The sequence below is a fragment of the Oryx dammah genome, unplaced genomic scaffold (genome assembly GCF_014754425.2).
Source record: "Oryx dammah isolate SB20612 unplaced genomic scaffold, SCBI_Odam_1.1 HiC_scaffold_1, whole genome shotgun sequence".
Taxonomy (NCBI): domain Eukaryota; kingdom Metazoa; phylum Chordata; class Mammalia; order Artiodactyla; family Bovidae; genus Oryx; species Oryx dammah.
The window spans coordinates 83,796,877-83,823,177 of record NW_024070185.1 but is presented as its reverse complement, the minus strand read 5'-3'; the positions used below and the strand labels follow the sequence as shown (position 1 = coordinate 83,823,177).

The 26,301-nt window shown below is 38.8% G+C and overlaps 2 protein-coding genes across 5 annotated transcripts in view; both read right to left on the bottom strand.

Annotated features, from left to right (window-relative positions):
* Positions 1 to 26,301, bottom strand: part of PTPDC1 (protein tyrosine phosphatase domain containing 1) — a 63,392-nt gene that overhangs the window by 16,886 nt on the left and 20,205 nt on the right. For all 4 annotated transcript variants that reach the window (XM_040245730.1, XM_040245738.1, XM_040245711.1 and 1 more), the window contains exon 2: positions 20,462 to 20,549. In XM_040245730.1, coding sequence (XP_040101664.1) covers positions 20,462 to 20,543 — 82 coding nt within the window. In that variant the 5' untranslated portion in view covers positions 20,544 to 20,549. The remainder of the gene's footprint in view (positions 1 to 20,461; positions 20,550 to 26,301) is intronic.
* On the bottom strand, positions 4,980 to 6,023 carry LOC120867511 (60S ribosomal protein L23a-like). The gene has a single exon (XM_040245948.1). It carries the CDS (start codon positions 5,464 to 5,466, stop codon positions 5,023 to 5,025), a length of 444 nt encoding a protein of 147 aa, XP_040101882.1. The 5' UTR covers positions 5,467 to 6,023; the 3' UTR covers positions 4,980 to 5,022.

Sequence of the window (26,301 nt, the reverse complement as noted above, 5' to 3'; positions counted from 1 at the left end):
AACATTATTAAAACATCATCTTTCAAAGCCAAAAATCCCTATTTCTTGTTTAGTTGCTAAATCATATCTGACTCTTTCACAGTCTCATGGACTATAGCCTGCCAGGCTCCTCTGTCCATGGGATTTCCCAGGCAAGAATACTGGAGTGCATTGCCATTTCCCTCTCCAGGGAATCTTCCCGACCCAGTGACTGAACTTGCATCTCCTGCACTAAAGGCAGACTATCAGTGGGCCACCTTGGAAGCCCAAAACCCTCTATTATTTTATAGAACAACTCAAGAAATGCTTGGAGAGAAGAAATAAAGACATCTTGAGGACTGGTATACTAACCAAAAGACATTTATTTTCATATTTCTATTTTCAGAATGTGAAAATCCAATTCTTGGTTATTGGATAGTTATAGCAGTCATAACTACAGCCCTCAAAAACTCAAAAGACATGCTTCTGTGTCTTTTGTTGCTGACTAAGGGGAAAGAGAAGCTTCAATAATGTCTTGGCAGAGACACAGGAAGAAAATCCACCAAGTATCACATTTTTTAAAGGAACTGGATGAGGGGGAGGTTGCAACTTGAGGATAAAGGATATAAAGAACACAGAAACTGTAACAACCACCCATTGTCCGCCTCCTCTCTTGTTAATGTCAAACTGCAACACCCTCACCCCACCCCCATGTCTTTTTCTCTTTCTGTTTCTCCAAATGGTATTCTGGGCCATGTGCAGATGGAAACAAACTATTGTCACAGATAGGGCTCTTTGCTTTGTTCTGTTCTATTTTAATAATTAATACTGCTTTAAAACTTGCTCCTTTTAAAACACACCCCCATTTCTCCAAATGGATATGTTTTGTCAAATAAGATACAGCAGCTCAATTTGGTGTCTAAATTTGAGTGTAGCACCCTGCCCCTGTCATTTTGTAAACAGCAATGGAAAAGAATTTCTTCTAATGTCTATTCAGAAGGCACAGCTTCCACAGTTTTAAAGGAAAGGAAAGTACAGAGGATGTGGTGAGGAAGGCATGTTGGAACCTGATGCCAAGAGGCCCTAAATGCTCAAAATAAGGAGTCTGAGTCTGCCATTGGGGAACAGGAGTCAGACTCAAGTTTCTCAGGGTTAACACTCACTGCAAAGACAGGGATTGAAGTCAAGGACTGAGGGCCTGCTGGGACAGTGACAGTAAGTGTGGGAGCAAGATAGTACAGGGGCGGACACTGCACTGCATGCCAAGACTTCAAGTCTAAGCGAGCAGCAACAAGACACTTAAGTCAGTAAATATGGAGTCTATAAGGAGAAGGTGCCATAGAAAACCCAGCAGGCAATCTCTATCTGAGATGAAAATGCATGTGAGGCAGCAACTAGAAGGCCTCAACCAGTGAGCAGGAAATGCCTGATCTGTGCAGCTCTAAGGACATGAGAGTCCAAGTGACTCTGCTCTCAACAGTTCTGAAAATGAGAATGAATTTGATGAGGATAGGACTTGTCTGGATCAAGCTAAGGAAGGGAAGATTTTTGTATCATCTCAGGAATAATTTATGCTGTGAAATCTTAAGAACTGGGCTGGCTTCAAATAAATATGCAACCACTTAGTGGGCTGAGTTACCAGACAGGGACACTGAGTTTGGGCTTTCAGTAAAGTGGAGCTGAAGGCAAACAGGAATCCAAAAGGTGACTGCAGCCCTCCCTCTCAGCATATTCTTGCCTTGCTCACTCACCTGGGGCACCCAGGGGTGCTGGGATACACTGGCACTGTCTGGTGCTGAACTGGAGTGCTGCCCACCTGTGGGCACGACAGACAGGGCAGAGGCCTTCACTTCCCCAAGACATGTCAGAACTGTCAACCTCACTATTGCAAGCTCCAAACTATTCCTTTAAAAATGCCCAATTCATAGCAAAATCCACCTTTAAAAATCAGTTTTTATTTATGCCAAATGACGTTACAATAGGGAACAGTACCTTTCATTCCACTCCTAAACTCATCTTCCTTTTAGTATTTGTCCACAGGCACGTGGATTTTCTACATATTTGTAGTCATAATTGCAAATAATTTCCCTTGCTTTTTCTAAGCAGCATAGCCAACACCTTCCCATTTTGCTTTAGTCTTATTTTCATTTAGTGCATGCACAAGAATTTGATGCATTATAATTTACCTAGTCATTCTTTAGCTGTTGACTATTTAAGCTATTATCAATTATATTGTTTAAAAATAAGGTATTATATATTTTCAGGATTAAAATTTTTTATTTCTATTTTTTCCTTCATTAAACCAGAGATGATATGACTGGTGTGCAAGGCTCATATTTTTATTTACTTGAGTCTTTACATGTTTGAACAACTAACTTTATAGAAGTGTAAAGGAGTAATATTTTATAGCAAATCACAGGTTTTTCCTGAGGTCAGAGAGGAACACAGCATTAAAATAAAGATCAAGAGATGCTGTCTCTGATAAGCTATTTTGCCAACCTCTGTGACCTCAGAAATCCATATCTCCACATAACCATGTTTTCATTCACAGAATGTTGCCAAAAAACAATCATGCCATGACTTTAAAGGGATTATCTTCTAATTCATGGAATAAAAGATGTTAGAACTTGTACCAAATTAGTACAAAGTGGTCTCTCTTCTTTGTATTAATTTAAAAAATAGTTATTTTATTCATTTTGTGGATCAATTTAGTTACTAATACTCATACTTTTTGTTTCACACCTCTATAAGACTTTGTATTACATCCTAAAAATCAATTAAAATTTTTAAATTGGGATGAATCATATAGATTGCTAATGATGAATTCAGACTAACATTTTAATTTTATATTAGCAATAGGAAAAAAATGAAGCCTTTTTTTTTAAATAAAAGGAGCAACAAGACTACTTAATTTCTAATATTTTTCATGTTTTATATAAAATGGAAGTGTTTTAGAGCAAGAGTAATTTTATGAAGGGCCATATTTTCAATAGACATCTAAAAGCTAAAGAAACTTTTTTTCTGACAGCCACAGAGACAGGCTGTTGTTCTTGTTCAGCTGCTCAGTCATGTCCGACCCTTTGCAACCCCACAGACTGCAGCACGCCAAGCTTCCCTGTCCTTCATCATCTCCTGGAGCTTGCTCAAACACATGTCCATAGAGTCTCATGTCCATTTAGTCACATGTCTATGTAGTCTCAGTCCTAAGTCAATAAAGCAGTCATTTCCAGGAGCCAGACTAGAACGCTGACTTTTCAGCTTCTTTTTTTCCACTTTTGTGACAGGAGGCTCATTTCTCACAAGGCAATTAACTATTCAACTGTTTGACAGCTCAAGATGTTTTCTACTGTTGAGTCAAAATCCATTTCTCTGTAAACACTGGTCCTCCCTTTGAAAGTGAAAGTCGCTCAGTTGTGTCCGACTCTTTGCAACCCCACAGACTGTACAGTCCATGGAATTCTCCAGGCCAGAATACTGGAGTGGGTAGCCTATTCCTTCTCCAGGGGATCTTCCTGAACCAGGAATCGAACCAGTGTCTCCTGCATTGCAGGCAGATTCTTTACCAACTGAGCTATCAGGGAAGTTAAAAATGAAAAATAAAGCATCTCTCTGACTTGCAAGGTTTACAAATATCTGAAGATAGAACTTCTCCAAGACTCCCCCATTTGCAAATCTTAATTTTTACAAACATTAATAGTCATTGTTTCCAGATCCTTCACTATAATTCACTTTCTTCAGAGAGTCCCCCAGCCCCTGCCTTCCCTTTACAGATAAACTTCTAAAAAGAAAATTTGACTTCATTTGCTATTTTCATTTGTGACCTGTTTCATTCTTGCTAAGGTCTCTGATGGTCCTTTTTATAGTTTTTGTCTTATTTTTACTGCTTAGCACACACTCAACAGAGTTGAACAATTTAGTTTTAATTTTAAAAATATTTGGAAAGGATTTTACTTTTTGATGCAATCTCAAACTTATAGAAAAGTTTTAAGTATAATACAAAGAATTTTTTTTCTTGAATCATTTGAGAATAAGCTGCAGATATGCTGCTCCATTACTCTAAATAAGTTAGTGTATATTTCCCACAAAAATTCTCCAAAATTCCCCCAAATCAGAAAATTATAATTGATATATTATTAGTTGCCCACTATTCCTCAGACCTCACACAAGTTCCACTGATTTATCTCAATGTTCCTTATGGTAAAATCATACTACACAACGTTCAGAATCACACACTTTGTTTTAGTTGTCTTCTCATTTATTTCACTTTAGAACAAGTTCCTCAGTCCTTCCTTGATATTGATGCCTTTGGCTTTTGAAGAGTACAGACCAGTTATTTTGTAGAACATTTCCTCAATTTGGGTGTGTCTGCTTCCTCATAATTAGATCTAATAAGTTCTGGTGTTTATGGTGAAAAATGATATTTAGAAACCAAGTCCAGATGCTAGGTGTGGTCACTACTGTTAAAGAGTTGTTGCCTGCAGGCATCCTCAGTGGATAGAACTAAAGAATGAGTACAATATATACACATATACACACACATACACCACACATTTACATCCATATTTATATATGCATGCATTTATGTTGAAAACTTAACAGCTCATGCAGATGTTAGCAATTCTAATCCAACAACACAGGGCTCCTCCTAACAGCTCCCCTTCTGTAAATACACAGGGGCTTCCCAGGTGGTGCTAATGGTAAAGAATCTGCCTGCCAATGTGGGGGATGTAAGAGATGAGAGTTCGATCTCTGAACCAAGAAGATCCCCTGTTCTGTAAATAAGTTCATTTGTACCATTTTTAAAGATTCCACATATAAGCAATGATACCTGTCTTTTTCTATCTGACTTCATAAAATACCTGTCTTTCTTTATCTGACTTATTTCATTCAGTATGGTCATCTCTAAGTCCCTCCATGTTGCTATAGATGGCATTATTTCATTCTTTTTTATAGCCGAGTAATATTCCATTGTACACATGTACCACATCTTCTTTTTTCTAGTTGTGTGTTTTTTTGTTTCATAGTGAAAGCTCTTATATTTGGAATTAGCCAGCTGGACTCAGTTTAGATGATCCCAATTTTGTTGGCAACGTCCAAAACATCATAGTCAGGAGCCAGTCGAACATATGCCTTCTCCTCTCCATCAGGCCTGATCAGGGTATTGACCTTAGCCATGTCAATGGGATAGAGCTTCTTCACAGCCTGTTTAATTTGGTGCTTGTTGTCGTCTTCTATTTTCTTCATGGCTGGCTTGGTGGTGAGGGGGAATTTGACGATGGCATAGTGGTCAAGTTTGTTTCTCCTAGGGGCACTCTTCCGAATATATTTGGGCTGCCTCCTGAGCCCCAGTGTTTTGGGCCGCTGCAAGGTGGGTGACGTCTGGATCTTCTTTTTCTTGTGGCTGTGGACACCTTTCAACACTGCTTTCTTGGCCTTCAAAGCCTTTGCTTTGGCTTCAGCTTTAGGAGGGGCAGGGGCTTCCTTCTTTGCCTTCGGCGCCATCTTCATGAAAAGCTATTTGTGTTTTCATTGTCATTTATTTTGAGGTAATTAAAAAAAAAATCTCTCCATTTCATCATGGACCCACTGGTTTTTTAGTAGCATGTTGTTTAGTTTCCATGTAACCTTGTTTTCACTTCTCTTTCTGTGGTTAATTTCTAGTTTCATGCTCCTGTGGTCAGAAAAGATGCTTGAAATTATTTATGCTCTTTAAAATTTGTTAGGGCTTGTTTTGTGTCCTAATATGTAGTCTATCCTAGAGAATATTCCATGTGCTCTTGAAAAGAATTTATTTTCCACTTTTTTTGGGGGGAGTGGAATGTAATGTCTTGAGTACATCAGTTAAGTATAACTGTTGTATTGTGTCATTTAGGATCTCTGTTACGTTACTGATTTTTCTGTCTGGAAGATCTGTCCATTGGTATCAGTGGGATTTTCAAGTCTCTTAATATTAATATATTTCTATCAATTTTTCTTTTTTCTTGCTAGCATTTGTTTTAGGTACTCCTGTATTGGGTGCATATATGTTAGTGAGCATAGTATCTTCTTGTATTGACCCTTTTATCAATATACAGTGTCCTTCTTTATCTTTCTTTATGGTTTTTGTTTTAAAGTCTATTTTGCTTGATGTAAGTATTGCCACCCCTGCTTTCTTGTCATTTCTATTTGCACAAAATACCTTTTTCCATTCCCTCACTTTCAATCTATGTGTGTCCTTCACCCTAAGGTTGGTCTCCTGTAGGCAGCATCTTCTTTTATTTAGTCTGCCACTCTGTGTCATTTGATTGAAGCATTTAGTCCACTAACAATGAAAGCAATTTTTTGGGGGCAGGGAGGCCCACACTGCATGGCATGTGGGATCTTAGTTCCCTGACCAAGGAATGAACTTGAGCCCTGGCAGTGAAAGAACAGAGTCCTAACCACTGGAATGCCAGGGAATTCCTTGTTTTTTCTTTTGTGGTTCCCTACTGTATTAGGGTTGAGTTTTCTTTTTGGTTTTTGTGAATCTATGCTTTTGACTTGTGGTTACCCTAGATTTTAAATATATTAACTCATTACTATATCTACTTGTTTTACACTGGTAGTCATATTGGCTCAAACACATTCTAAAAGATCTACATTTTCTTACTCCTCTCCATTTTATAATTTTTATATCCTATTTTATACTTTGTTAATCCTTTTGCTATTTATTATAATCATTTTCACAAAAAATTTTATTGCTTTTCAAAACATATGTACTAGCTTAAGTGATCTTCAATACTTTTATATATCTGCCTTTCCTATTGTGATTTTTTTCCTTCCCTATAGACACTTACTTTTTTCTATTCAGAGAAGACCATCCAGTATTTCCTTTAGAATACGTTTCTGTTTAGTTCAGTTGCTCAGTTGTGTCCGACTCTTTGCGACCCCATGAATTGCAGCACGCCAGGCCTCGCTGTCCATCACCAACTCTCGGAGTTCACTCAGACTCACATCCATCGAGTCGGTGATGCCATCCAGCCATCTCATCCTCTGTCATCCCCTTTTCCTCCTGCCCCCAATTCTTCCCAGCATCAGAGTCTTTTCCAATGAGTCAACTCTTCGCATGAGGTGGCCAAAGTACTGGAGTTTCAGCTTTAGCATCATTCCTTCCAAAGAACACCCAGGACTGATCTCCTTTAGAATGGACTGGTTGGATCTCCTTGCAGTCCAAGGGTCTTGCAGTCAAGAGTCTTCTCCAACACCACAGTTCAAAAGCATCAATTCTTCGGCACTCAGCTTTCTTCACAGTCCAACTCTCAAATCCATACATGACTACTGGAAAAACCATAACCTTGACTAGAGGGACCTTTGTTAGCAAAGTAATATCTCTGCTTTTTAATATGCTATCTAGGTTGGTCATAACTTTCCTTCCAAGGAGTACGTGTCCTTTAATTTCATGGCTGCAATCACCATCTGCAGTGACTTTGGAGCCCCCCAAAATAAAGTCTGACACTGTTTCCACTGTTTCCCCATCTATTTCCTATGAAGTGATGGGACCAGATGCCATGATCTTAGTTTTCTGAATGTTGAGCTTTAAGCCAACACTGGAAGTAAAGACACTCCCAAACAAGATGAACCCAAATAGACCTATATCAAGACACATCATGATTAAAATGACAAAAGTTAAAGAGAGGATTCTAAAGATAGCAAGAGAAAAACAGTTAGTTATAAGGGATTCCCAGTAAGGCTATTAGCTGATTTCTCTACAGAAATTTTGCACGTCAGAAGGAAGTACCACAATACATTCAGTCCTGAAAGTAAAAAGCCTGCAACCTAGGATACTCAACCCAGCAAGATTATCATTTAGAAAGAGAGATAAAAATTTTCTCAAATAAGCAAAAAACTAGAAGAATTAAGCAATTCTAAAAAGCCTCTTGATGAAAGTGAAAGGAGAGTGAAAAAGTTGGCTTAAAGCTCAACATTCAGAAAACTAAGATCATGGCTTCTGGTCCCATCACTTCATGGGAAATAGATGGGGAAACAGTGGAAACAGTGTCAGACTTTATTTTTTGGGGCTCCAGAATCACTGCAGATGGTGATTGCAGCCATGAAATTAAAAGACACTTACTCCTTGGAAGGAAAGTTATGACCAACCTAGACAGCATATTAAAAAGCAGAGACATTACTTTCCCAACAAAGGTCGTCTAGTCAAGGCTATGGTTTTTCCAGTAGTCATGTATGGATGTGAGAGTTGGACTGTGAAGAAAGCTGAGTGCTGAAGAATTGATGCTTTTGAACTGTGGTGTTGGAGAAGACTCTTGAGAGTCCCTTGGACTGCAAGGAGATTCAACCAGTCCATCCTAAAGGAGATCAGTCCTGGGTGTTCTTTGGAAGGAGTGATGCTGAAGCTGAAACTCCAGTACTTTGGCCACCTCAGGCAGAGTTGACTCATTGGAAAAGACTGATGCTGGGAGGGATTGGGGGCAGGAGGAAAAGGGGACGACAGAGGATGAGATGGCTGGATGGTATCACCAACTCGATGGACGTGAGTTTGAGTGAACTTCAGGAGTTGGTGATGGACAGGGAGGCCTGGCGTGCTGCAATTCATAGGGTCGCAAAGGTCGGACACGACTGAGCGACAGAACTGAACTTATTCCTGTACCTAGATATTTTCCCCTTTCAATTTAGCAAGTTTTCAGCAATAATTTTTTCAAATGAATTTTCAATCCCCTTATCTTTTTCTTCTCCCTCAGGAATCTCTATTATGTGTAAATTGGCATCCCATAGGTTAAATATATTGGTTTCATTTTTTCTTTTCATTTGTCCTTTTGTCTGCTAACTGTGATTGGGTGATTTCCATTATTCTATTTTCCAGCTCACTAATTCATTCTTCAGAATTAATTTGCTGTTTTAAAAAATTTTTATTTGTTTTCATTGGAGGCTAATTACTTTACAATATTGTGGTGGGTTTTGCCATACATCAACATGAATCAGCCACAGGTGTACATGTGTCTCCCCTTCCTGAACCCCCTACCCACTTCCCTCCCCACCCCATCCCTCTGGGTTGTCCCAAAACACCAGCTTTGAGTGCCCTGGTTCATGCATTGAACTTGCACTGGTCACCTGTTTTACATATGGTAATATATATGTTTCAATATACATATTGTCTCAAATTGTCTCACCCTTGCCTTCTCCCACATGTCCAAAAGTCTGTTCCTTACATCTGTCTCTTTTGCTCTCTTGCATATAGAGTCGTCATTACTGTCTTTCTAAATTCCATATTTATGCATTAATATACTGTATTGGTGTTTCTGTTTCTCCTTCTTACTTCACTTTCTATAATAGGCTCCAGTTTCATCCACCTCATTAGAACTGACTCAAATGCGTTCTTTTTTATAGTTAAGTAATATTTCATTGTGTATATGTACCACACATCCTTATCCATTCATCTGCTGATGTACAGCTAGGTTGCTTCCGTGTCCCAGCTATGGTAAACAATGCTGCAATGAACACTGAGGTACATGTGTCTCTTTCAATTCTTGTTTCCTTGGTGTGTATGCTCAGCAGTGGGATTGCTGGGTCACACGGCAGTTCTATTTCTAGTTTTTTAAGGAATCTCAACACTGTTCTCCATGGTGGCTTTACTAGTTTGCATTCTCACCAACAGTATAAGAGGGTTCCCTTTTCTCCACACCCTATCCAGCACTTTTGTAGACTTTTTGATGGCTGCCATTCTGTCCAGCGTGAGATGGTACCTCATTGTGGTGTTGATTTGCATTTCTCTGATAGTGAGTGATGTGTTTGTTAGCCATTTGTATGTCTTCTTTAGAGAAATGTCTGTTTAGTTCTGCGGCCCATTTTTTGATTGGGTTGCATTGAGCTGCATGAGCTGCTTATATACTTTAGATATTAATTGTCATTTGTTTCATTTGCTACTATTTCTGCCATTCTGAAGGCTGCCTTTTCACCTTGCTTACAGTTTCCTTCATTGTGCAAAAGCTTTTAAGTTTAATTAGGTCCCATCTGTTTATTTTTGTTTTATGTCCATTACTCTGGGAGGTGGGTCATAGAGGATCTTGCTATGATTTATGCCAGAAAGTCTTCTGCATGTTTTCCTCTAAGTGTTTTATAGCTTCTGGTCTTACTTGTAGATCTTTAATCCATTTTATTTTTGGGAATGGTGTTAGAAAGTGTTCTAACTTCATTCTTTTACAGGTGACGGACCAGTTTTGCCAGCACTTGTTAAAGAGATTGTCTTTTCTCCACTGTATATTTTTTCCTCCTTTGTCAAAGATAAGGTGTCCATCATTTCTGTTCAATTGCTCAGTCATATCCGACTGTTTACGACCCCATGGACTGCTGCACTCCTGCCCTCCCTGTCCACCATCAACTCCCAGAGTTTCCTCAAACTCATGTCCATTGAGTTGGTGATGCCATCCAACCACCGCATCCTCTGTCGTCCCTTTCTTCTTCTGCCTTCAATCTTTCCCAGCATCAGGGTATTTTCCAATGAGTCAATTCTTTGCATGAGGTGGCCAAGTACTGGAGTTTCAGCTTCAGCATCAGTCTTTCCAATGAACACCTAGGACTGGTCTCCTTTAGATGGACTGGTTGGACCTCCTTGCAGTCCAAGGGACTCGCAAGAATCTTCTCCAACACCACATTTCAAAAGCATCAATTCTTCAGCACTCAGCTTTCTTCACAGTCCATCTCTCACATCCATACATGACCACTAGAAAAACCATAGCCTTGACTAGATGGACCTTTGCTGGCAAAGTAATGTCTCTTCTTTTTAATATGCTATCTAGGTTGGTCATAACTTTGCTTCCAAGGAATAAGAGTCTTTTAATTTCATGGCTGCAATCACCAGCTGCAGTGATTTTGGAACCCCAAAAAATTAAGTCTGACACTGTTTCCCCATCTATTTGCCATGAAGTGATGGGATCAGATGCCATGATCTTTGTTTTCTGAATGCTGAGCTTTAAGCCAACTTTTTCACTTTCTCCTCTTTCACTTTCATCAAGAGGCTTTTTAGTTCCTCTTCACTTTCTGCCATAGGGTAGTGTCATCTGCATATCTGAGGTTATTGATATTTCTCCAGGCAATCTTGATCCCAGCTTGTGCTTCTTCCAGCCTAGCGTTTCTCATGATGTACTCTGCATATAAGTTAAATAAACAGGGTGACAATATACAGCCTTGATGTACTCCTTTTCCCATTTGGAACCAATCTGTTGTTCCATGTCCAGTTCTAACTGTTGCTTTCTAATCTGCATACAGGTTTCCCAACAGGCAGGTAAGGGGTCTGGTATTCCCATCTCTTTTAGAACTGTCCACAGTTTATTGTGATCCACACAGTCAAAGGCATTGGCATAGTCAATAAAGCAGAAATAGATGTTTTTGTGGAACTCTCTTGCTATTTACCTGGGGCCAAACTATGTTGGAGGCAATGAAGATAATGGTGACTTCCTTCAAAAGATTCCATGCGTGTACTGCTAAACTCAGTGTGCCCAACCTTGCAGCAGGCCACCACCAACACACACCTCCACTGGAGACTCCTGGAAACTCACAGGCAAGTCTGGGTTAGACTCTTCTGGGGTCACTGCTCCTTTCTCCTGGGTCCTGGTACACAATGTTCTGTTTGTGCCCTTCAAGTACCTATTTCCCAATCTTGTGTAAGCTCTGGCAGCTCTATGGTGGGGTTAATGGCGACCTGTATTGACAGAACTGTCCTGTATCTTGACTATAACTCAATGTCAGTATACTGGCTGCAAAATAGTACTATATTTTGTAAGATGGTTACTGTTGGTAGAAACTGAGTAAAGGGTAAATGAGGTATTTTTGTACTATTTCTTACAACTGCATGCTAGTACTTAATTATCTCAATATTTTAATTAAAAATGTATATACAATCAAAGAAAAAAGTCACAAGGCAGGCTAAGTGAAGGTGATTTAGCAGAGGTCAGAGCTAACACAGGAAGACATCTAATAGCATATGATACATGATCTGGCAGGATGTAGGCCCCATGTGAAAAAAAGAGCTAAACTAGATGATGGCTGAGCAGGTCTGGGAGACTGGTTATGAAAACGAGGGCTGAATAAATAAGCAAACATATTGGGAATAATAAGAGCCAAGTTTCTCACTCTTGGAGAAGGGAATTGTAAACATAAAAACAGGCAAAGCTAGAATGATGGTATAGTGTTGGATTAGAATATGAAGTACCAACATGAATTCATGGTTTTCTATATGCATAGACAAAAACAAAAATAACTACAAGTGTATACACATACATACATACATACATACATACACTAACATAAATTGCCAAAGATTATAGTATCATATTTGAGCACCAAACAAATGATAGTAAAGGATGATATTCTACTGAACAAAGTAGTAGTAATCTACACTGAAATAACTGAACAAATAAAAGCTAAGGGAAAGTTCTTCCTCACAGCAGAATGCTAATGAAGAAATGCCAAAGGAAAGAAGGAATTAGAAAACCTCCATTCAGTTATCTGTCATAGTAGTAATTAAAAGCCGAAAGTACTGAGTAAAAGCTGGATGAGGACCAGGATATATACAAGGTCTCAGTGGATCTCTCCATAAAATGTTGGGAAAAAGAATAATGTATAATAGGTAAATCTTTGGCAGATACAACTTTACTGATGTGATCAAACTTAACATTTCCAGTTTTATGACAAAATGATATCTTGAATTGCTTGGCAGGATGGAGAATACAAACAGCACAGAATCACTTCTGTGATATTTCTGCTAAAAATTTCAATCTTATGATGAAACAGTAGACAAACTGAAACAGAAACATACTGCAAAATAACTAGCCTGTAATCCTCATAAAGGTCAAGACAGGACTAATTATGGTCACTAAAAGAAGATGAAAAAACATGACAAATAACCTTTTGGTACTAAAAGATATTACAGAGACAGTTGATAAAATTTGAATGAGGGTCTCTGGTTGAAAAATATATAGAAAATTTTTTGTGCTTTTTTGTATGTTGGAAATGATTTCAAAATAAAAAAAATAACATTATAAGAAGAGGGACAATCTGACAACATGAGAATCCTGATGGAAGAATACAGCACCTTCTATGAAATATCATGCCAATAAAAAAACCTGACTATAGGCTCTACATCTTTCTATTAATTCAATTTATAGTAAACAGTATTAGGATATAATCAGCAAAATATAGATTATGGCAAAATCTACAGAGTAAAAAATCTGATTTCCTCAACAAATAAAGTGTAAGGAAAAAGAGATTGTGAGAAATTCAAATTTAAAAGAGATGTAAGATACATTTCAATCATGTATGATGTATGAAATCATATATACTGCTGGATCTCAATTTAAAGATACATCTATGAGATAAGTAGAAATCTTAGCAATGTTTAGATATCTAAGACACTATTGTTAACTTTTTTAGTTATTGCAATGATGATATACAGTTAATGAATCAAATGAAGTAATATGGAGGTAGGGGAAATGAGCGGAGGAAGCTAGTGACCTGATATTGTTGAAGTTGGGTGATGATACCTACTTAGGGGACGGTACCTCCATGGCAGGTGGGTGTTACCCACCTGGAAATCTTTATTGTACTCTGTATACTTCTGGGAATATTTGAAATTTCCCCAAAATATGTTTTCCCTTCCAAACGTAGCAGAACTAAGATTTAAATTGAGGTCTGTTTAATTCCAAAGCTAATTCAATATTTACTGAATTTCCAATTTTCCTTTAAAAATCATTTGAGTATTTTATTTATATACTCCTTAGTTAGAATTTCTTATCACCTATTAGTCAACATTTAAAAAGTATACTAGCCTTATCCCAATGTTAACTTAATAATGTATAACTGACTGTCTTCATAAATGAGATGCAGTTTAGGAAAGTTACATATAAAGTTTTTAAAATTTTTTCTAATTTTTCCTAATTAAAAATTAGCTACACTTACACAATAAGGAAATTTTTATTAAAAAAATGCTTTTGGAAAGGTAAAAATCAGCTTAGCGAGTGGATGACAATAGGGGTTACAACCTTCCTGGGGACATTTGGAAATGTATATGATATTTTGATACTCACTGTGACCAAGGGACACGAGGAGGGCAAAGATACTAAATGTTTTCAATGCTAAGGGCTCTCCTGTACAATCAAGAGTTGCTTCGCCTCAAAAGCCAAGAGAATCCCAGGTGAGAAACACCAACTAAGACATAACATTCCAACTGAAGAAAGGAGAAAAAGGCTAATCGAATTATTACATTCATTAACTGCAAAGTACATAGCGGAAAACCCCTCTACCAGAGAAGCAACAAACTGACACCATTACGAAAGCATTCGTTTTAGATATCTCTTCTTTCTAAAATCAGGGAAATGAATATGTAGTAAGTCTGGTGCACAGAAGTTACCCACAGATGGTAGTTATCAGAAGTATTAGTCCCTTTAGAGTCAGACACAGCACAGACAAATGGAGGATCCATAAAGACCTGGAATTTACTTTTAAAGCTTTTTATTTTATATTGGAGTATAGCCAACTAACAATTTGTGACAGTTTCAGGTAGACAAGGTCAGAAGTGCAAAACATTGGTTTTCTTGATGAAAGACAGCTCTCTCTGGTGGAGTGGATAGATTCTAATAGGAAGCATAAACAATTATTCCCAGCAAGCATTTAACTCCAATACCTTTAGACCTTTATTTCTTAACTTCTCCTTATATTATCAAATCCATACTCAGAAGGGGAAAACCCTTCCAAGATCCCTACAGAGGAGCACTAAAATGAACTTGAGCAAAATCCAAAGTAGGCAGTAAGAAAATCATGCAAGGGGTACTGCCAAGAAAAATTATTCAACATGTTTCTTGGCTAACTGCTAGTGGTAGCAGCAAGACCAGTGATGCCAAAGTGGCAGGAAATCGGGTTGTACTTCCAGCTCAGAGCTTTCAACAGTAGGAAAGAGAGGGTGAGTGTAGCAGGAAGAGTCTAAGTAACAGCACACTTCCTTTCCTGGGAAACTTTGTAAGAATCAGAACTGTAAGGCCATGACAGAAAGAAAAAGATAGAGAAGAAGGGCTAGCATGCTTCTGAATGGGCTTTATAAATGACACTGGTGACTAACAAAAGAATGAAATGAAACACCAAACTGCAAGCAGGTGCTTGATGAGAGGAACAGCCAGATAATTTAAGAGGAAACTGAAGGAGATAAACATTGTTTTCAACACTGCTTCTTAAAAGACTAAGGAGAGAGTGGCCAAGATGGCAGAGTAGAAAGACCCTGAGCCTACCTCCTCTCATGAACACACCAAAATCATAACTATATGCAGAAAGAGCATGGACGAAAAAGACTGGAACCTACCAGAAATGATCTCCTACAACTAAAGACAGAGATGGAACCAAGAAATGGGTAGGATGCGTGGACTCAAAATATAATCAAATTGCATACCCACAGGTGGATGATCCTGGAGGAGGATGTGCCAACCCACTCCAGCATTCTTGCAGGGGAAATCCCATGGACAGAGGGGCCTGGAAGGCTATGGTCCACGGGGTTGCAAAGAGTTGGACATGACTGAAGCCAACTGAGCACAGATGGATGACCCACCAACTGGAAAGTAACTATACTGCGGAGTGAGTAAGTGTTCTAAATCCTACATGGGGCTCCATATCCCTGTAGGATGAGCCTCCAGAGCATTTGGTTTCAAACAGCAGTGGGGCATTTCAGGAGCCCCAAAGAACTGTGGGAAAAGAGACTTTACTCTTAAAGGAAACACATAAAATCACACACATCAAGATCCAGAGCAAAACTAGTCATTTGACAAGAGCCTGAGCCAGATCCACCTGCTGGTCATGGTGAATCTCCTGCAGAGGTCAGGCAGCTGTAGTTCACCCTGGGGATATAAACACTTTGGCAGTCACACTTGGCAACATTCTTCCAGGTGAATACTACTGTTGGTAGCTGCCATACTGGCTGACTAGGGGAAAGACGGGCTTCATCCAACAGCCTGTACAGACTAGAGCTGGGCTACCTCAGGCCAAACAACTAACTGTGGAGGGGCACAGCACACTCATAAGCAGACAGGCTTTCCAAAGACTTCCTGAGCCCACAGCCACCTCTAAGATATGCCCCTGACATGGCCCTACCCACCATAGGGCCAGGACCCAGCTTCACCTACCAGTAGGCAGGCACCAGGCCTTCCTCCCAGGAAGCCTGCACTAGTCTCTAGAACAGCTTTGCTTATCACAAGGAGCATACACCAGATCAAAGCAAACAATAATCCTGCAGCTTGCAGATCTAGGACACCCACACAAGGCCAGACCATACCTTGGGAGCAGCTGGGCTCTGGCTGTGTCCACTACCAAGCCAACAGAAGCTTCAGGACATCTCAGACTCCACAACCAAGTTCAGGAACCAACCCGCTCACCCCTACCACCAACTACCTGAAACGAGTTCTGGGATCCCTGGTCCTATAATTGGACTCCAGGAACTGGCTCTGCCTACCAGTAGATCAGCACTAACCACAGGATCTGGCTTTAACAACCAGTGGCCCAGCAACAGCCCTGGAGTCTTCGGGACCTGGTTTTTGCCACCAGTGAGCCAGCACTAGCCTTGAGGCTCTCTAGGGTTCTGTAGCCAGATGCCTTGTGACCAGACCTTGTGCTGTTTTGCTAAACAGCAACCAGCAGCATTTGCACAATGCAGGGTCTGAAAGCCAAATGGGCTAGGGGCCAATCAAGCCTACAAGACTGTACATATAGCCCCCATAACAGAAGAATCCACACACCCAACTCAGGGAGAAACCCTAGAGCATCTAGCTTAGACGACAAGAGACAAATGCACTGCTGAGACACATAGGACATCTCCCACAGGCCACTTCTCACAGGTCAAGAAATATAACTAACTTACCACATACATGAAAATAAAAATAACAACTTACACAAAGTGAGATGGCAAAGGAAAATGTTCCAGATGAAGGAACAAGATAAAACTCCAGAAGAAAAACTAAGTAAAGTGGAGACAGTCAATCTACTGAAGAAATAGTTCAGAGGAACAATACTAAAGATGATGGAAGAACTTGGGAGAAGAATGTATGCACAGAGTGAGAAGTCAGAAGTTTTTAAACAAAGTCTTAAAAAATATAAACAGTGACCAAACACAGTTAAAGAATGTAGTAGTTGAAATGTACACTAAAAGAACTTAATAGCAGACTAAATGATACAGAGGAATGGATCAGCAAGGTAGAAGACAAATGGTGGAAATCACCGACTCTGAACAGAAAAAAGAATAAAAAGAAAAGAGGGCAGTTAAAGAGATCTCTGGGACAACATCAAGTGCAATGATATTTGCATTATAGAGGTCCCAGAAGAAGACAGAGAGAGAAAAGGCCTGAGAAAATACCTGAAAATATAATCGCTGAAAACTTTCCTAACCTGGGAAAGGAAAACACTCACTCAAATCTAGGAAGTGCAGAGTCCCACCAGGATTATTCCAGAGGAAAACACCAAGCAAGACATACTGCAATCAAAATGACAAAAGTTAAAGACAGAATATTAAAAGTAGCAAGGAAAAAGCAACAAGTTATATACAAAGGTACTCTCATAAGTTTATCAGCTGATTTTTTAGCAGAAATTCTGCAGGCCAAAAAGGAGTGGCAGGAAATACTTAATGTGATGAAAGGGAAAAACCTACAACCTACAACCAAGAATGCTCAGCAAGGCTCTTGTTCAGATTTGATGGAGAAATCAAGAGCTTTACAGACAAGCAAAAGCTAAAAGCTAACTTCTAATTTAAAAGTTAAATGTAAACTGACTGAATGCTCCAAGCAGAAGACACAGAATCCCTGAGTAGAAACAAAAACAAGTTCCATAAATATGATGCCTACAAGAGACTCACTTGAGATAGAGACAGATACAGACTGAAACGGGACAGGAAAATGGAAATCAAAATAAAGCTGGAGTAGCAATACTTATACTGTTACAACAAAGAACACAATGATCCAGGGAACAAACCAGGAAGATTTACAAATTGTAAATATAGGTACTCAACATAGGAGTACCTAAATACATAAAGCAAATATGAATATACATAAAGGAAGAAATTTACAGTATCACAGAAATACTAGGGGACTTTAACTTCACACATCAATGGTAACAACACTTACATAAGGCTATAAGTTTAGTTATCAATTACAAGAAAAAAAGCTGTAAAAAACACAAACAAATGGAGGCTAAACAAAACACTTCTAAATAATCAAGTGCTCACTCAGCAAGCGAAACTACAAAAATGATGAAAAGACAACATGTAGAATGGGAAAATAACTGCAAATGAAGCAACTGATAAAGGATTAATTTCTAAAACATATAAGCAGCTCATGACAGCTCAATATCAGAAAAATAAACAAACCAACCAAAAAATGGGCAGAAGACCTAAACAGGTATTTCTCCAAAGAGATACAGATGGCCAATAAACACATGAAAGATGCTCAAAATGGCTAATTATTAGAGAAATGTAAAGCAAAATTACAATGAGGCATCATCTAACACCAATCAGAATCAGTTCAGTTCAGTTGCTCAGTAGTGTCCGACTCTTTGTGACCCCATGGATTGCTGAACACCAGGCCTCCCTGTCCATCACCAACTCCCAGAGGACACCCAAACCCATGTCCATTGAGTTGCTGATGCCATCCAACCATCTCTTCCTCTGTCGTCCCCTTCTCCTCCTGCCCTCAATCTTTCACAGCATCAAGGTCTTTTCCAATGAGTCAGCTCATCACATCAGGTGGCCAAGGTATTGGAGTTTCAGCTTCAACATCAGTCCTTCCAATGAATATTCAGGACTGATCTTTTCTAGGATGGACTGGTTGGATCTCCTTGCAGTCCAAGGGACTCTCAAGAGTCTTCTCCAACACCACAGTTCAAAGCATCAATTCTTCGGCGCTCAGCTTTCTTTATAGTCCAACTGTCACATCCATACATGACCACTGGAAAAAACATAGCCTTGACTAGACAGACCTTTGTTGAGAAAGTAATGCAAATGGGTATATCTTTCCTTTTCTCCTTTGCCTTTTGCTTCTCTTCTTTTCTCAGCTATTTATAATGCCTCCTCAGACAACCATTGTCCATTTCTTTTTCTTGGGGATGGTCTTGATCACTGCCTCCTGTACAATGTCATGAACCTCCGTCCATAGTTCTTCAGGCACTCTGTCTAACAGATCTAATCCCTTGAATCCATTTGTCACTTCCACTGTATAATCATAAGGAATTTGATTTAGGTCATATGTGAATGGTATAGTGGTTTTCCTTACTTTCTTCAGTTTAGGTCTGAATCTGGCAATAAGGAGTTCATGATCTGAACCACAGTCAGCTTCGGGTCTTGTTTTTGCTGACTGTATAGAGCTTCTCCAACTTTGGCTGCAAATAATATAATCAATCTGATTTCAGTATTGTCCATCTGGTGATGTCCATGTGTAGTCTTCTCTTGTGTTGTTGGAAGAGGGTGTTTGCTATGACCAGTGCATTCTCTTGGCAAAAACCAATCAGAATGGCCATTATCAAAAAGTCTACAAACCTTAAATGTTAAGAGAGGATATGCAGAAAAGGGAACCCTCCTGCAAAGCTGGTGGAAAAGTAAACTGATACAGCCATTATGGAAATTTCTTAAGAAGCTAGAAATAAATCTACCATATAACCCAGCACTCCCACTACTGGGGATATACCCTGATAAAACCACAATTCAAAAAGACACACATAACCCAGTTTTCATTGCAACACTACTTACAATAGCCAGGACACAGAAGGAACCTAGACGTCCATCAACAGATGAATGGATAAAGAAGATGTACATATATACAATGGATTAGTAAGCCATAAAAATAAAAGGGCTTCCCTGGTGGCTCAGCTGGTAAAGAATCTGCCTGTAATGTGTGAGTCCTAGGTTCAATCCCTGGGTTGGGAAGATCCCCTGGAGATGCGAACGGCTACCCACTCTTGTTTTCTGGCCTCAAGAATTCCATGGACTATATAGTCCATAGGGTCATGAATTTGAGTTAGTGGTAGTCAGGTGGATGAACTTAGAGCTTGTTATACAGAGTGAAGTAAGTCAATACATATCATATATTAAGTGTATATATACAGAATTCATAAAAATGATACTGATGAACCTATCTGCATGGGAGTAATGGAGACACAGATGTAGAGAATGGACTTGTGGAGACAGTGGGGAAGAAGAAGGTGGAATGAAGGGAGACAGTAGCATTGACATATATACACTATCATGGGTAAAACAGATAGCTGGTGAAAGTTGCTATAGAACACAGAGAGCCCAGCCCGGTGCTCTGTGATGACCTGGTAGGGTGAGATGGGGGATGGGAGGGAGGCTCACGAGGGAGGCGATATATGTATAATTTTTGCTTATTCAAGTTGTTGTATGGCAGAAACCAACACAAAATTATAAAGCAATTTTCCTCCAATTAAAAAATAAATTTAAGAAAAAATAAAGTAAAATAAAAAAAAGTATAAATTAATAAGAAAACAAAAGAACTATTACCTTTCATGTTTGCAGCATATCCACTGTTATTCACCAGTGTAGAATATGGTTGTTCATTTTGAGGCAAGGCTCCTGCAGCCATGGTAGTCTGTTGGGGGGGGAAAGATTATTTTTTGAAGTTTTGCCTATGGGATATTTATTTGCTAATCACCTAAAATGTGCTAGTCTTCTACTGTCTAATACAGCAGTCATTAGCTAAGTGGTTACTGAGCATTTAAAATGTGGCTAGTATAGATCTGAGATATGCTATAGATATAAACTATAAGATTTTCGAGAATGGCACAAAAAATATAAAATATTTAATTTTTTACACTGATTTTACATTTAAATATTTTAAAATATATTAGGTTAAATAAATTATTAAAATTATTTTTCTGATTCTTTTTGTTGTTACTGGAGAATCCAAATTTGAATATGTGGCTCACATAATATTCTATTGGACAGTGCTGTGCTAGACTGTAAGGAAATGACAGAAAAAAATAAGACCTATTCTTCCTGTACATTTATAGATTGTTGGGAAGATAAGATGTAGACACAAATAATGCTAACATGTGCTAAGTGTCACAAGGCAGTCTGGGACAAACAAGAGGGCTACCCAATTTGAGGGCAGGTGAAATGCTTAAAAAAGGCATTTGTACTTGAACTAGGCTCAAGGGGTAACATTTATTGTGGACACGATGGTACACTAGGCAATTAAACAGAATCCCTCCTTATTTACTAATTCAATTCAGTGAGGGTTACTGAATTTATGACTTTACAGTTAACAGCCTTCATCTATCTCATGGTAAATTATATGGCCAAGTAACCATTGTGTTGCTATGGTTTCCACTGAGGAAAGTTAAGTAAATTTTTTAATGTGTCAAAAAGCAAAAATCGTCATTTTTCTGAAGCCCCTATTATGTGTCAGATTGTGAAATAAACAAAACACATATGGATTTCTTCTCCCTGGTTTCTGACACAGAGCAACTAGACACCTGTAAATTCCTAAGTGATAAGGACCCTAGGAGACCCTTTGTTCTAGTTCTAATGGGGTAACTCCTAACTCTAGGTGGGCTACTGGATGGCTCCTGGATGGGGGCTGGTCACCAGAAAGCCATGATTAGAAGCTTAGAATTTTCTAGAAGGGGAGAGTTAACTGTGATACAACAGAAAGTCACATACACTATTAAAGTTTTTTCCTAAATAATGATCTTTTTCTTTGAAAAGCCATGTTTATTGTTTGAGCATCAATGACTAGGGGGTCAAAGACTAATTTTCATGTGATTGTTAATTTTTAAAAAATGCTTTAAAAATCTGTTGAAAATTTTGGCACCAATAAACTAAGTGGTAATTAAATACAGTTTTAATTAATATTTTCCTTGGAGCATTTATTTTTGTGGGAAAAAAATCACTTCACAAATTTCAGTGACCCTCTGACAATTTCAAATTCACTAAAATTTTATTACTAAAATCAAGTTTTATATGTTCAATAGGTATAAAATTTTCAAGTCCTACTTGATGAAATGGTCTCCCTTCAAAAGAAATACAGAAATTAAAATCACAGATGTATTCTACCATGAAAGATAAAAGAAATTCCTGCAATATTCATATCACAAATCTGGTATCATACTAATTAATATGAAATTTATAATGTACATAATATTTCAAACAAATATTACACAAAGACAAGAAGTCAATGGACTAATGGAACAAGTTGTTCCAGGAAACTCATTAGCAAAAATTAAAATACCCATGAAGATCAGATTTACACTAAATATTTTTACCATATTACTTTTCAAAATTCTGGACCTTTAAAACATATTTTGACTCCCAAAAAACAATTATCACCATTTTAGAACCATGGGATTTTTAGAGCAGTCAGAATTGTTTGGTAGATGAGGAGTTATGAAGCATGTCCCAGGTGATCCAGCATGTGGTGACAAGACAGACCTAGCTGTCACTTTTTCTGTTAAGTCTTTCCTGAAGTCACCCTAAGCTCTTCAGCTGTGATGTAATAAAATGCGACTACTGGACTGGCTCCCCTGCACACCATGGGGTCTCAAGAGGAGAAGCCATGACTTGCTCTTCTCTGTCTCTTGAAAAGGGGAGAGTCTGATATAAAGGACACATTCACTGCATACATATCCTGAGGTGAAATGGCATATTAGACTGAGTTTTATGGATCTAACACCTAAAACCCATTGAAAACATCACTTTAGGAACTTCTCTGGTGGTCCAGTGGTTAAGACCCCACACTTTCAATGTAGGGAAGGGGTTTGATCCCTGGTCTGGGAATTAAGATCCCATGTTGGATACGACTGAGCGACTTCACTTTCACTTTTCATTTTCATGCACTGGAGAAGGAAATGGCAACCCACTCCAGTGTTCTTGACTGGAGAATCCCAGGGACAGGGGAGCCTGGTGGGGTGCCATCTATGGGGTCACATAGAGTCGGACACGACTGAAGTGACTTAGCAGCAGCATGCTGCACAGAGTGGCCAAAGAAACAACCCCAAAAATGGCTTTAAAGAGTGTTGAATTACTCTTATCCCTTTGGGTAGTAAAAAGTACAAATAAGATTGTAGACTGTATTAAAACTTTCTTCTCAACTCAGCCCTCAGAAACTCAAATTTGTGAGGAACCTCAGAAGTCCTCTGTTAGAATCCTAACCCATATGAGCATTTTCTCCACAATGTCTTTGAAAAGTAACAGTGACATCATCACATAATTCTAGTAAAAAACTCTTTTTATGTGGCTACTCTAAATATCTGCTCAGAGACCACACAGAATAATAAACCCTTTGTTCCACATATCTAAAGCTGGCTAGCAATCACGTACTCTCGCATTACATCTTCCCAGACTATCCACCAGCAGATCTTCTCTTATACATTTTTCATATGTAATGGTTCTAGACCTCATAGATATGGATGCCCTTTCTATTTAAATTCTATAGTTATTCATATCCTAGTACTCAGAGCTGAGATCTAACCTTCAGATAGGCTGTAATCATCAAAAATTAAAACAAAAACAATCTGTTCCCCTGTCTGCACAGTGTATGTGGTTTACCATCACATTAGTGTTTTCAGAAGTCCCAAGATACATCAAGATACAATAGTTTTTTTAAAAAAGGCTAAAAATGATTTGCAATACATTTTGAGGTTAAAAAATGGACATTCAAACACAGATAATGAAGCATATATAAAAGTTTACAATGAAATAAATGGTACAGAATGAAAAGTCTCCATTTCTAACTCCCAGCCCAACTTTTACTCCCCAGAGGTTAAAAAATGTAAACACTGGGTTTAGTTCTTCCAGGGGAAATGACTACATGTATACTTCTGGTTATTATTTTATCATCTTTAAAATGATTCACCAAAATGAGAAAACTGGCTCATTTACTCTACCTACCTCCCACCATGTCAAATCTTTCTCCACTAAACACATCAAAACATTTTTAATTCTTCTCATTATCTTTGTAATTTTAAGTAACATCCTTTAACCATATTTTATTCTATCAACTTTAAACAGTATCTTGACTCCTTACCTTGTAAAATAAGAAAAGTAGTTTTATCTGTACTATTACATTTCACCTTTCCCCTTCACTGCCAAGTTCTGCTACCTATTTTATTTCCTTTTTTAAAAAACAATTTTTAATTTTAAGCTTTAGCTAATTAAGATCTAGCTAAAGCTTACAAATTAAAAGTAATTGAAAAAATGATATAGGTAGAAGAACTTGGAAGTGGAGGGGACCTATATCATTTTTTAAATGATTTTTAATTTTTACACTTTAGCTATATCTGCAGTTGGGCATTCCTGGCGGCTCAGCAGTAAAGAATTCACCTGCCAATGCAGGAGATGCAGCTTTGATTCCTGAGTCAGGAAGAACCCCTGGAGAAGGAAATGGCAACTCATTCCAGTATTCTTGCATGGAAAATTCCATGGTCGGAGGAGACTAGTGGGCTACAGTCCATGGGATTGCGAAAGAGTCAGACATGAGTTAGCAACTAAACAACAACAACAAAAACCTGTAATCAAGTTTTCCATGCCTTGTCTATAGGCTTATTCTAATATGCAAGACAAAATACAAAATAATTACTGTGTGTGTTAGATATTATATACATGTATTGTGTATGCATGCATGCATGGTAAGTCACTTTAGTTGCAAGTCTTTGCAACCCTATTCTCCAGGTAAGAACACTGGAGTGGCTTGCCATTTCATTCTCCAGAGGCTTGATCCCACGCAGGGACTGAACCTGCATCTCTTATGTCTCCTGTATGGGCAGGCGGGTTCTTTACCACTAGCGCCACCTAGGAAGCCCATTTGTATCTGTAGGGCTATCAAAAGTATTCAGTGCAGAGTCCCTTTCATTCTTCTTGCAGTTGTTGATCACGTGACTTCATCTAAACTCTAGTAGCTCAAGTACTGTTTAAACTCGGTTCCACTGGTTTACAAATTAAACAGCTTTCCTGTTTGCCTGAACAACCAGTCATACTTTTATCCTGTTTTACTTAATCCTTCTTACTCCACAAGGAAATCCTCATTACTTACTCAATAGGTCTCAATTACTCACTTTTTTCCTGCCTCATTAGACTAGTTATCTGACATTAGTATGGCAGCTCCACAGCTGCCTTCATTTTAGGCTAATTTAGTCGGACACGACTGAGCGACTGAACAGAACTGAGCCCATTGCTTAAGGCCACAACTTTGTAAGGCTTCCACCTGCTGCTCTGGGTATCATGGGGCTTTTCTTCTCTGACTGGTGGGGGCATGAACTATTTCCAGCCCCTTGAATGTCCTGGAACTGCTCTGTCTACTTCTTCCTGTATCTTTCCCTAGTCTTGGGTAGTCTGTGCAGATCAGTACTCAGCCAAATACTCTAGGCCAGCAAAAACTTGAGGGTCCTCCACATGTTTCTATAGCCTCTCTTCATGCTACTCCCTTCTCTCCAACATATTACACTGCAAATTCTAGCCATCCTGGCTCTCTACACATCTCTAAGAAGGCTCTGTTTAGGTACTCCCCATACCGCAGCATGCAAACTGCTTCCAGGGAGGCAGCTGGTGCAACCTGAATCTCACCATGTTTCCTTGTCCTCTCTCAAAGATCATGATTCCAAGCTGCCTGCTTTTCAATGTCTGCCAGGAGCCAGCGTGAGGAATCCCACCCGTGACAAGGTCATGTGGCAGAGCTCTGATGGCAAGGCTAATCAGACCTCAGGTTTTCCCCCTGGTATTTCCTGAGCATGTACCCCCCAAAATAAGAATCTGCCTGCTTTCCCACTCTTCTGATATTCTCTGGAAAAAGTCAAATCAGGGCTTTAGTCTTCTACATTTGAAAGGGATGTTTCCGTTAAACCCCTCTGATAACTCTCTAGCTTGCCTAACAGATTCCTCCGGACCTCTTACAGCTTGTGAATTGCTTGCAGCCCCCCAACCGCGAGAGGCACAAACCTTAAAAACATCTTAAAGATACAGAGCCTTTTCTGAAGAGCCAAAAATCATATTGGTGACAGGATTCCACTGTTGACTCAATGATTGCTGCCAGGCCTCCATATTCTTTATCTTTTAGGCACCCAGGAGGATGTTAATCAATGTAGACAGGATATGGAAAAAGATATATAATAGTTTTGATGTTAGCAACACTAGACTTTTGAGGTTTTTTTTTTTTGTTATAAATCACTGTACTCCTTTCACTTGTTATAAATTGCCGTATCTTTGCTATGTAAGAATGTAACTTTATTTAGTGCTTTCTGAGAGTGGCACCAGACTTTGGGAAGAACAACACAAATAAGCCTTCTGGTTGACAAACCCTTATCAGAAAAAAGGCTGTAAAATGTTAACTGGCCCTTTTGGCCGGAAGA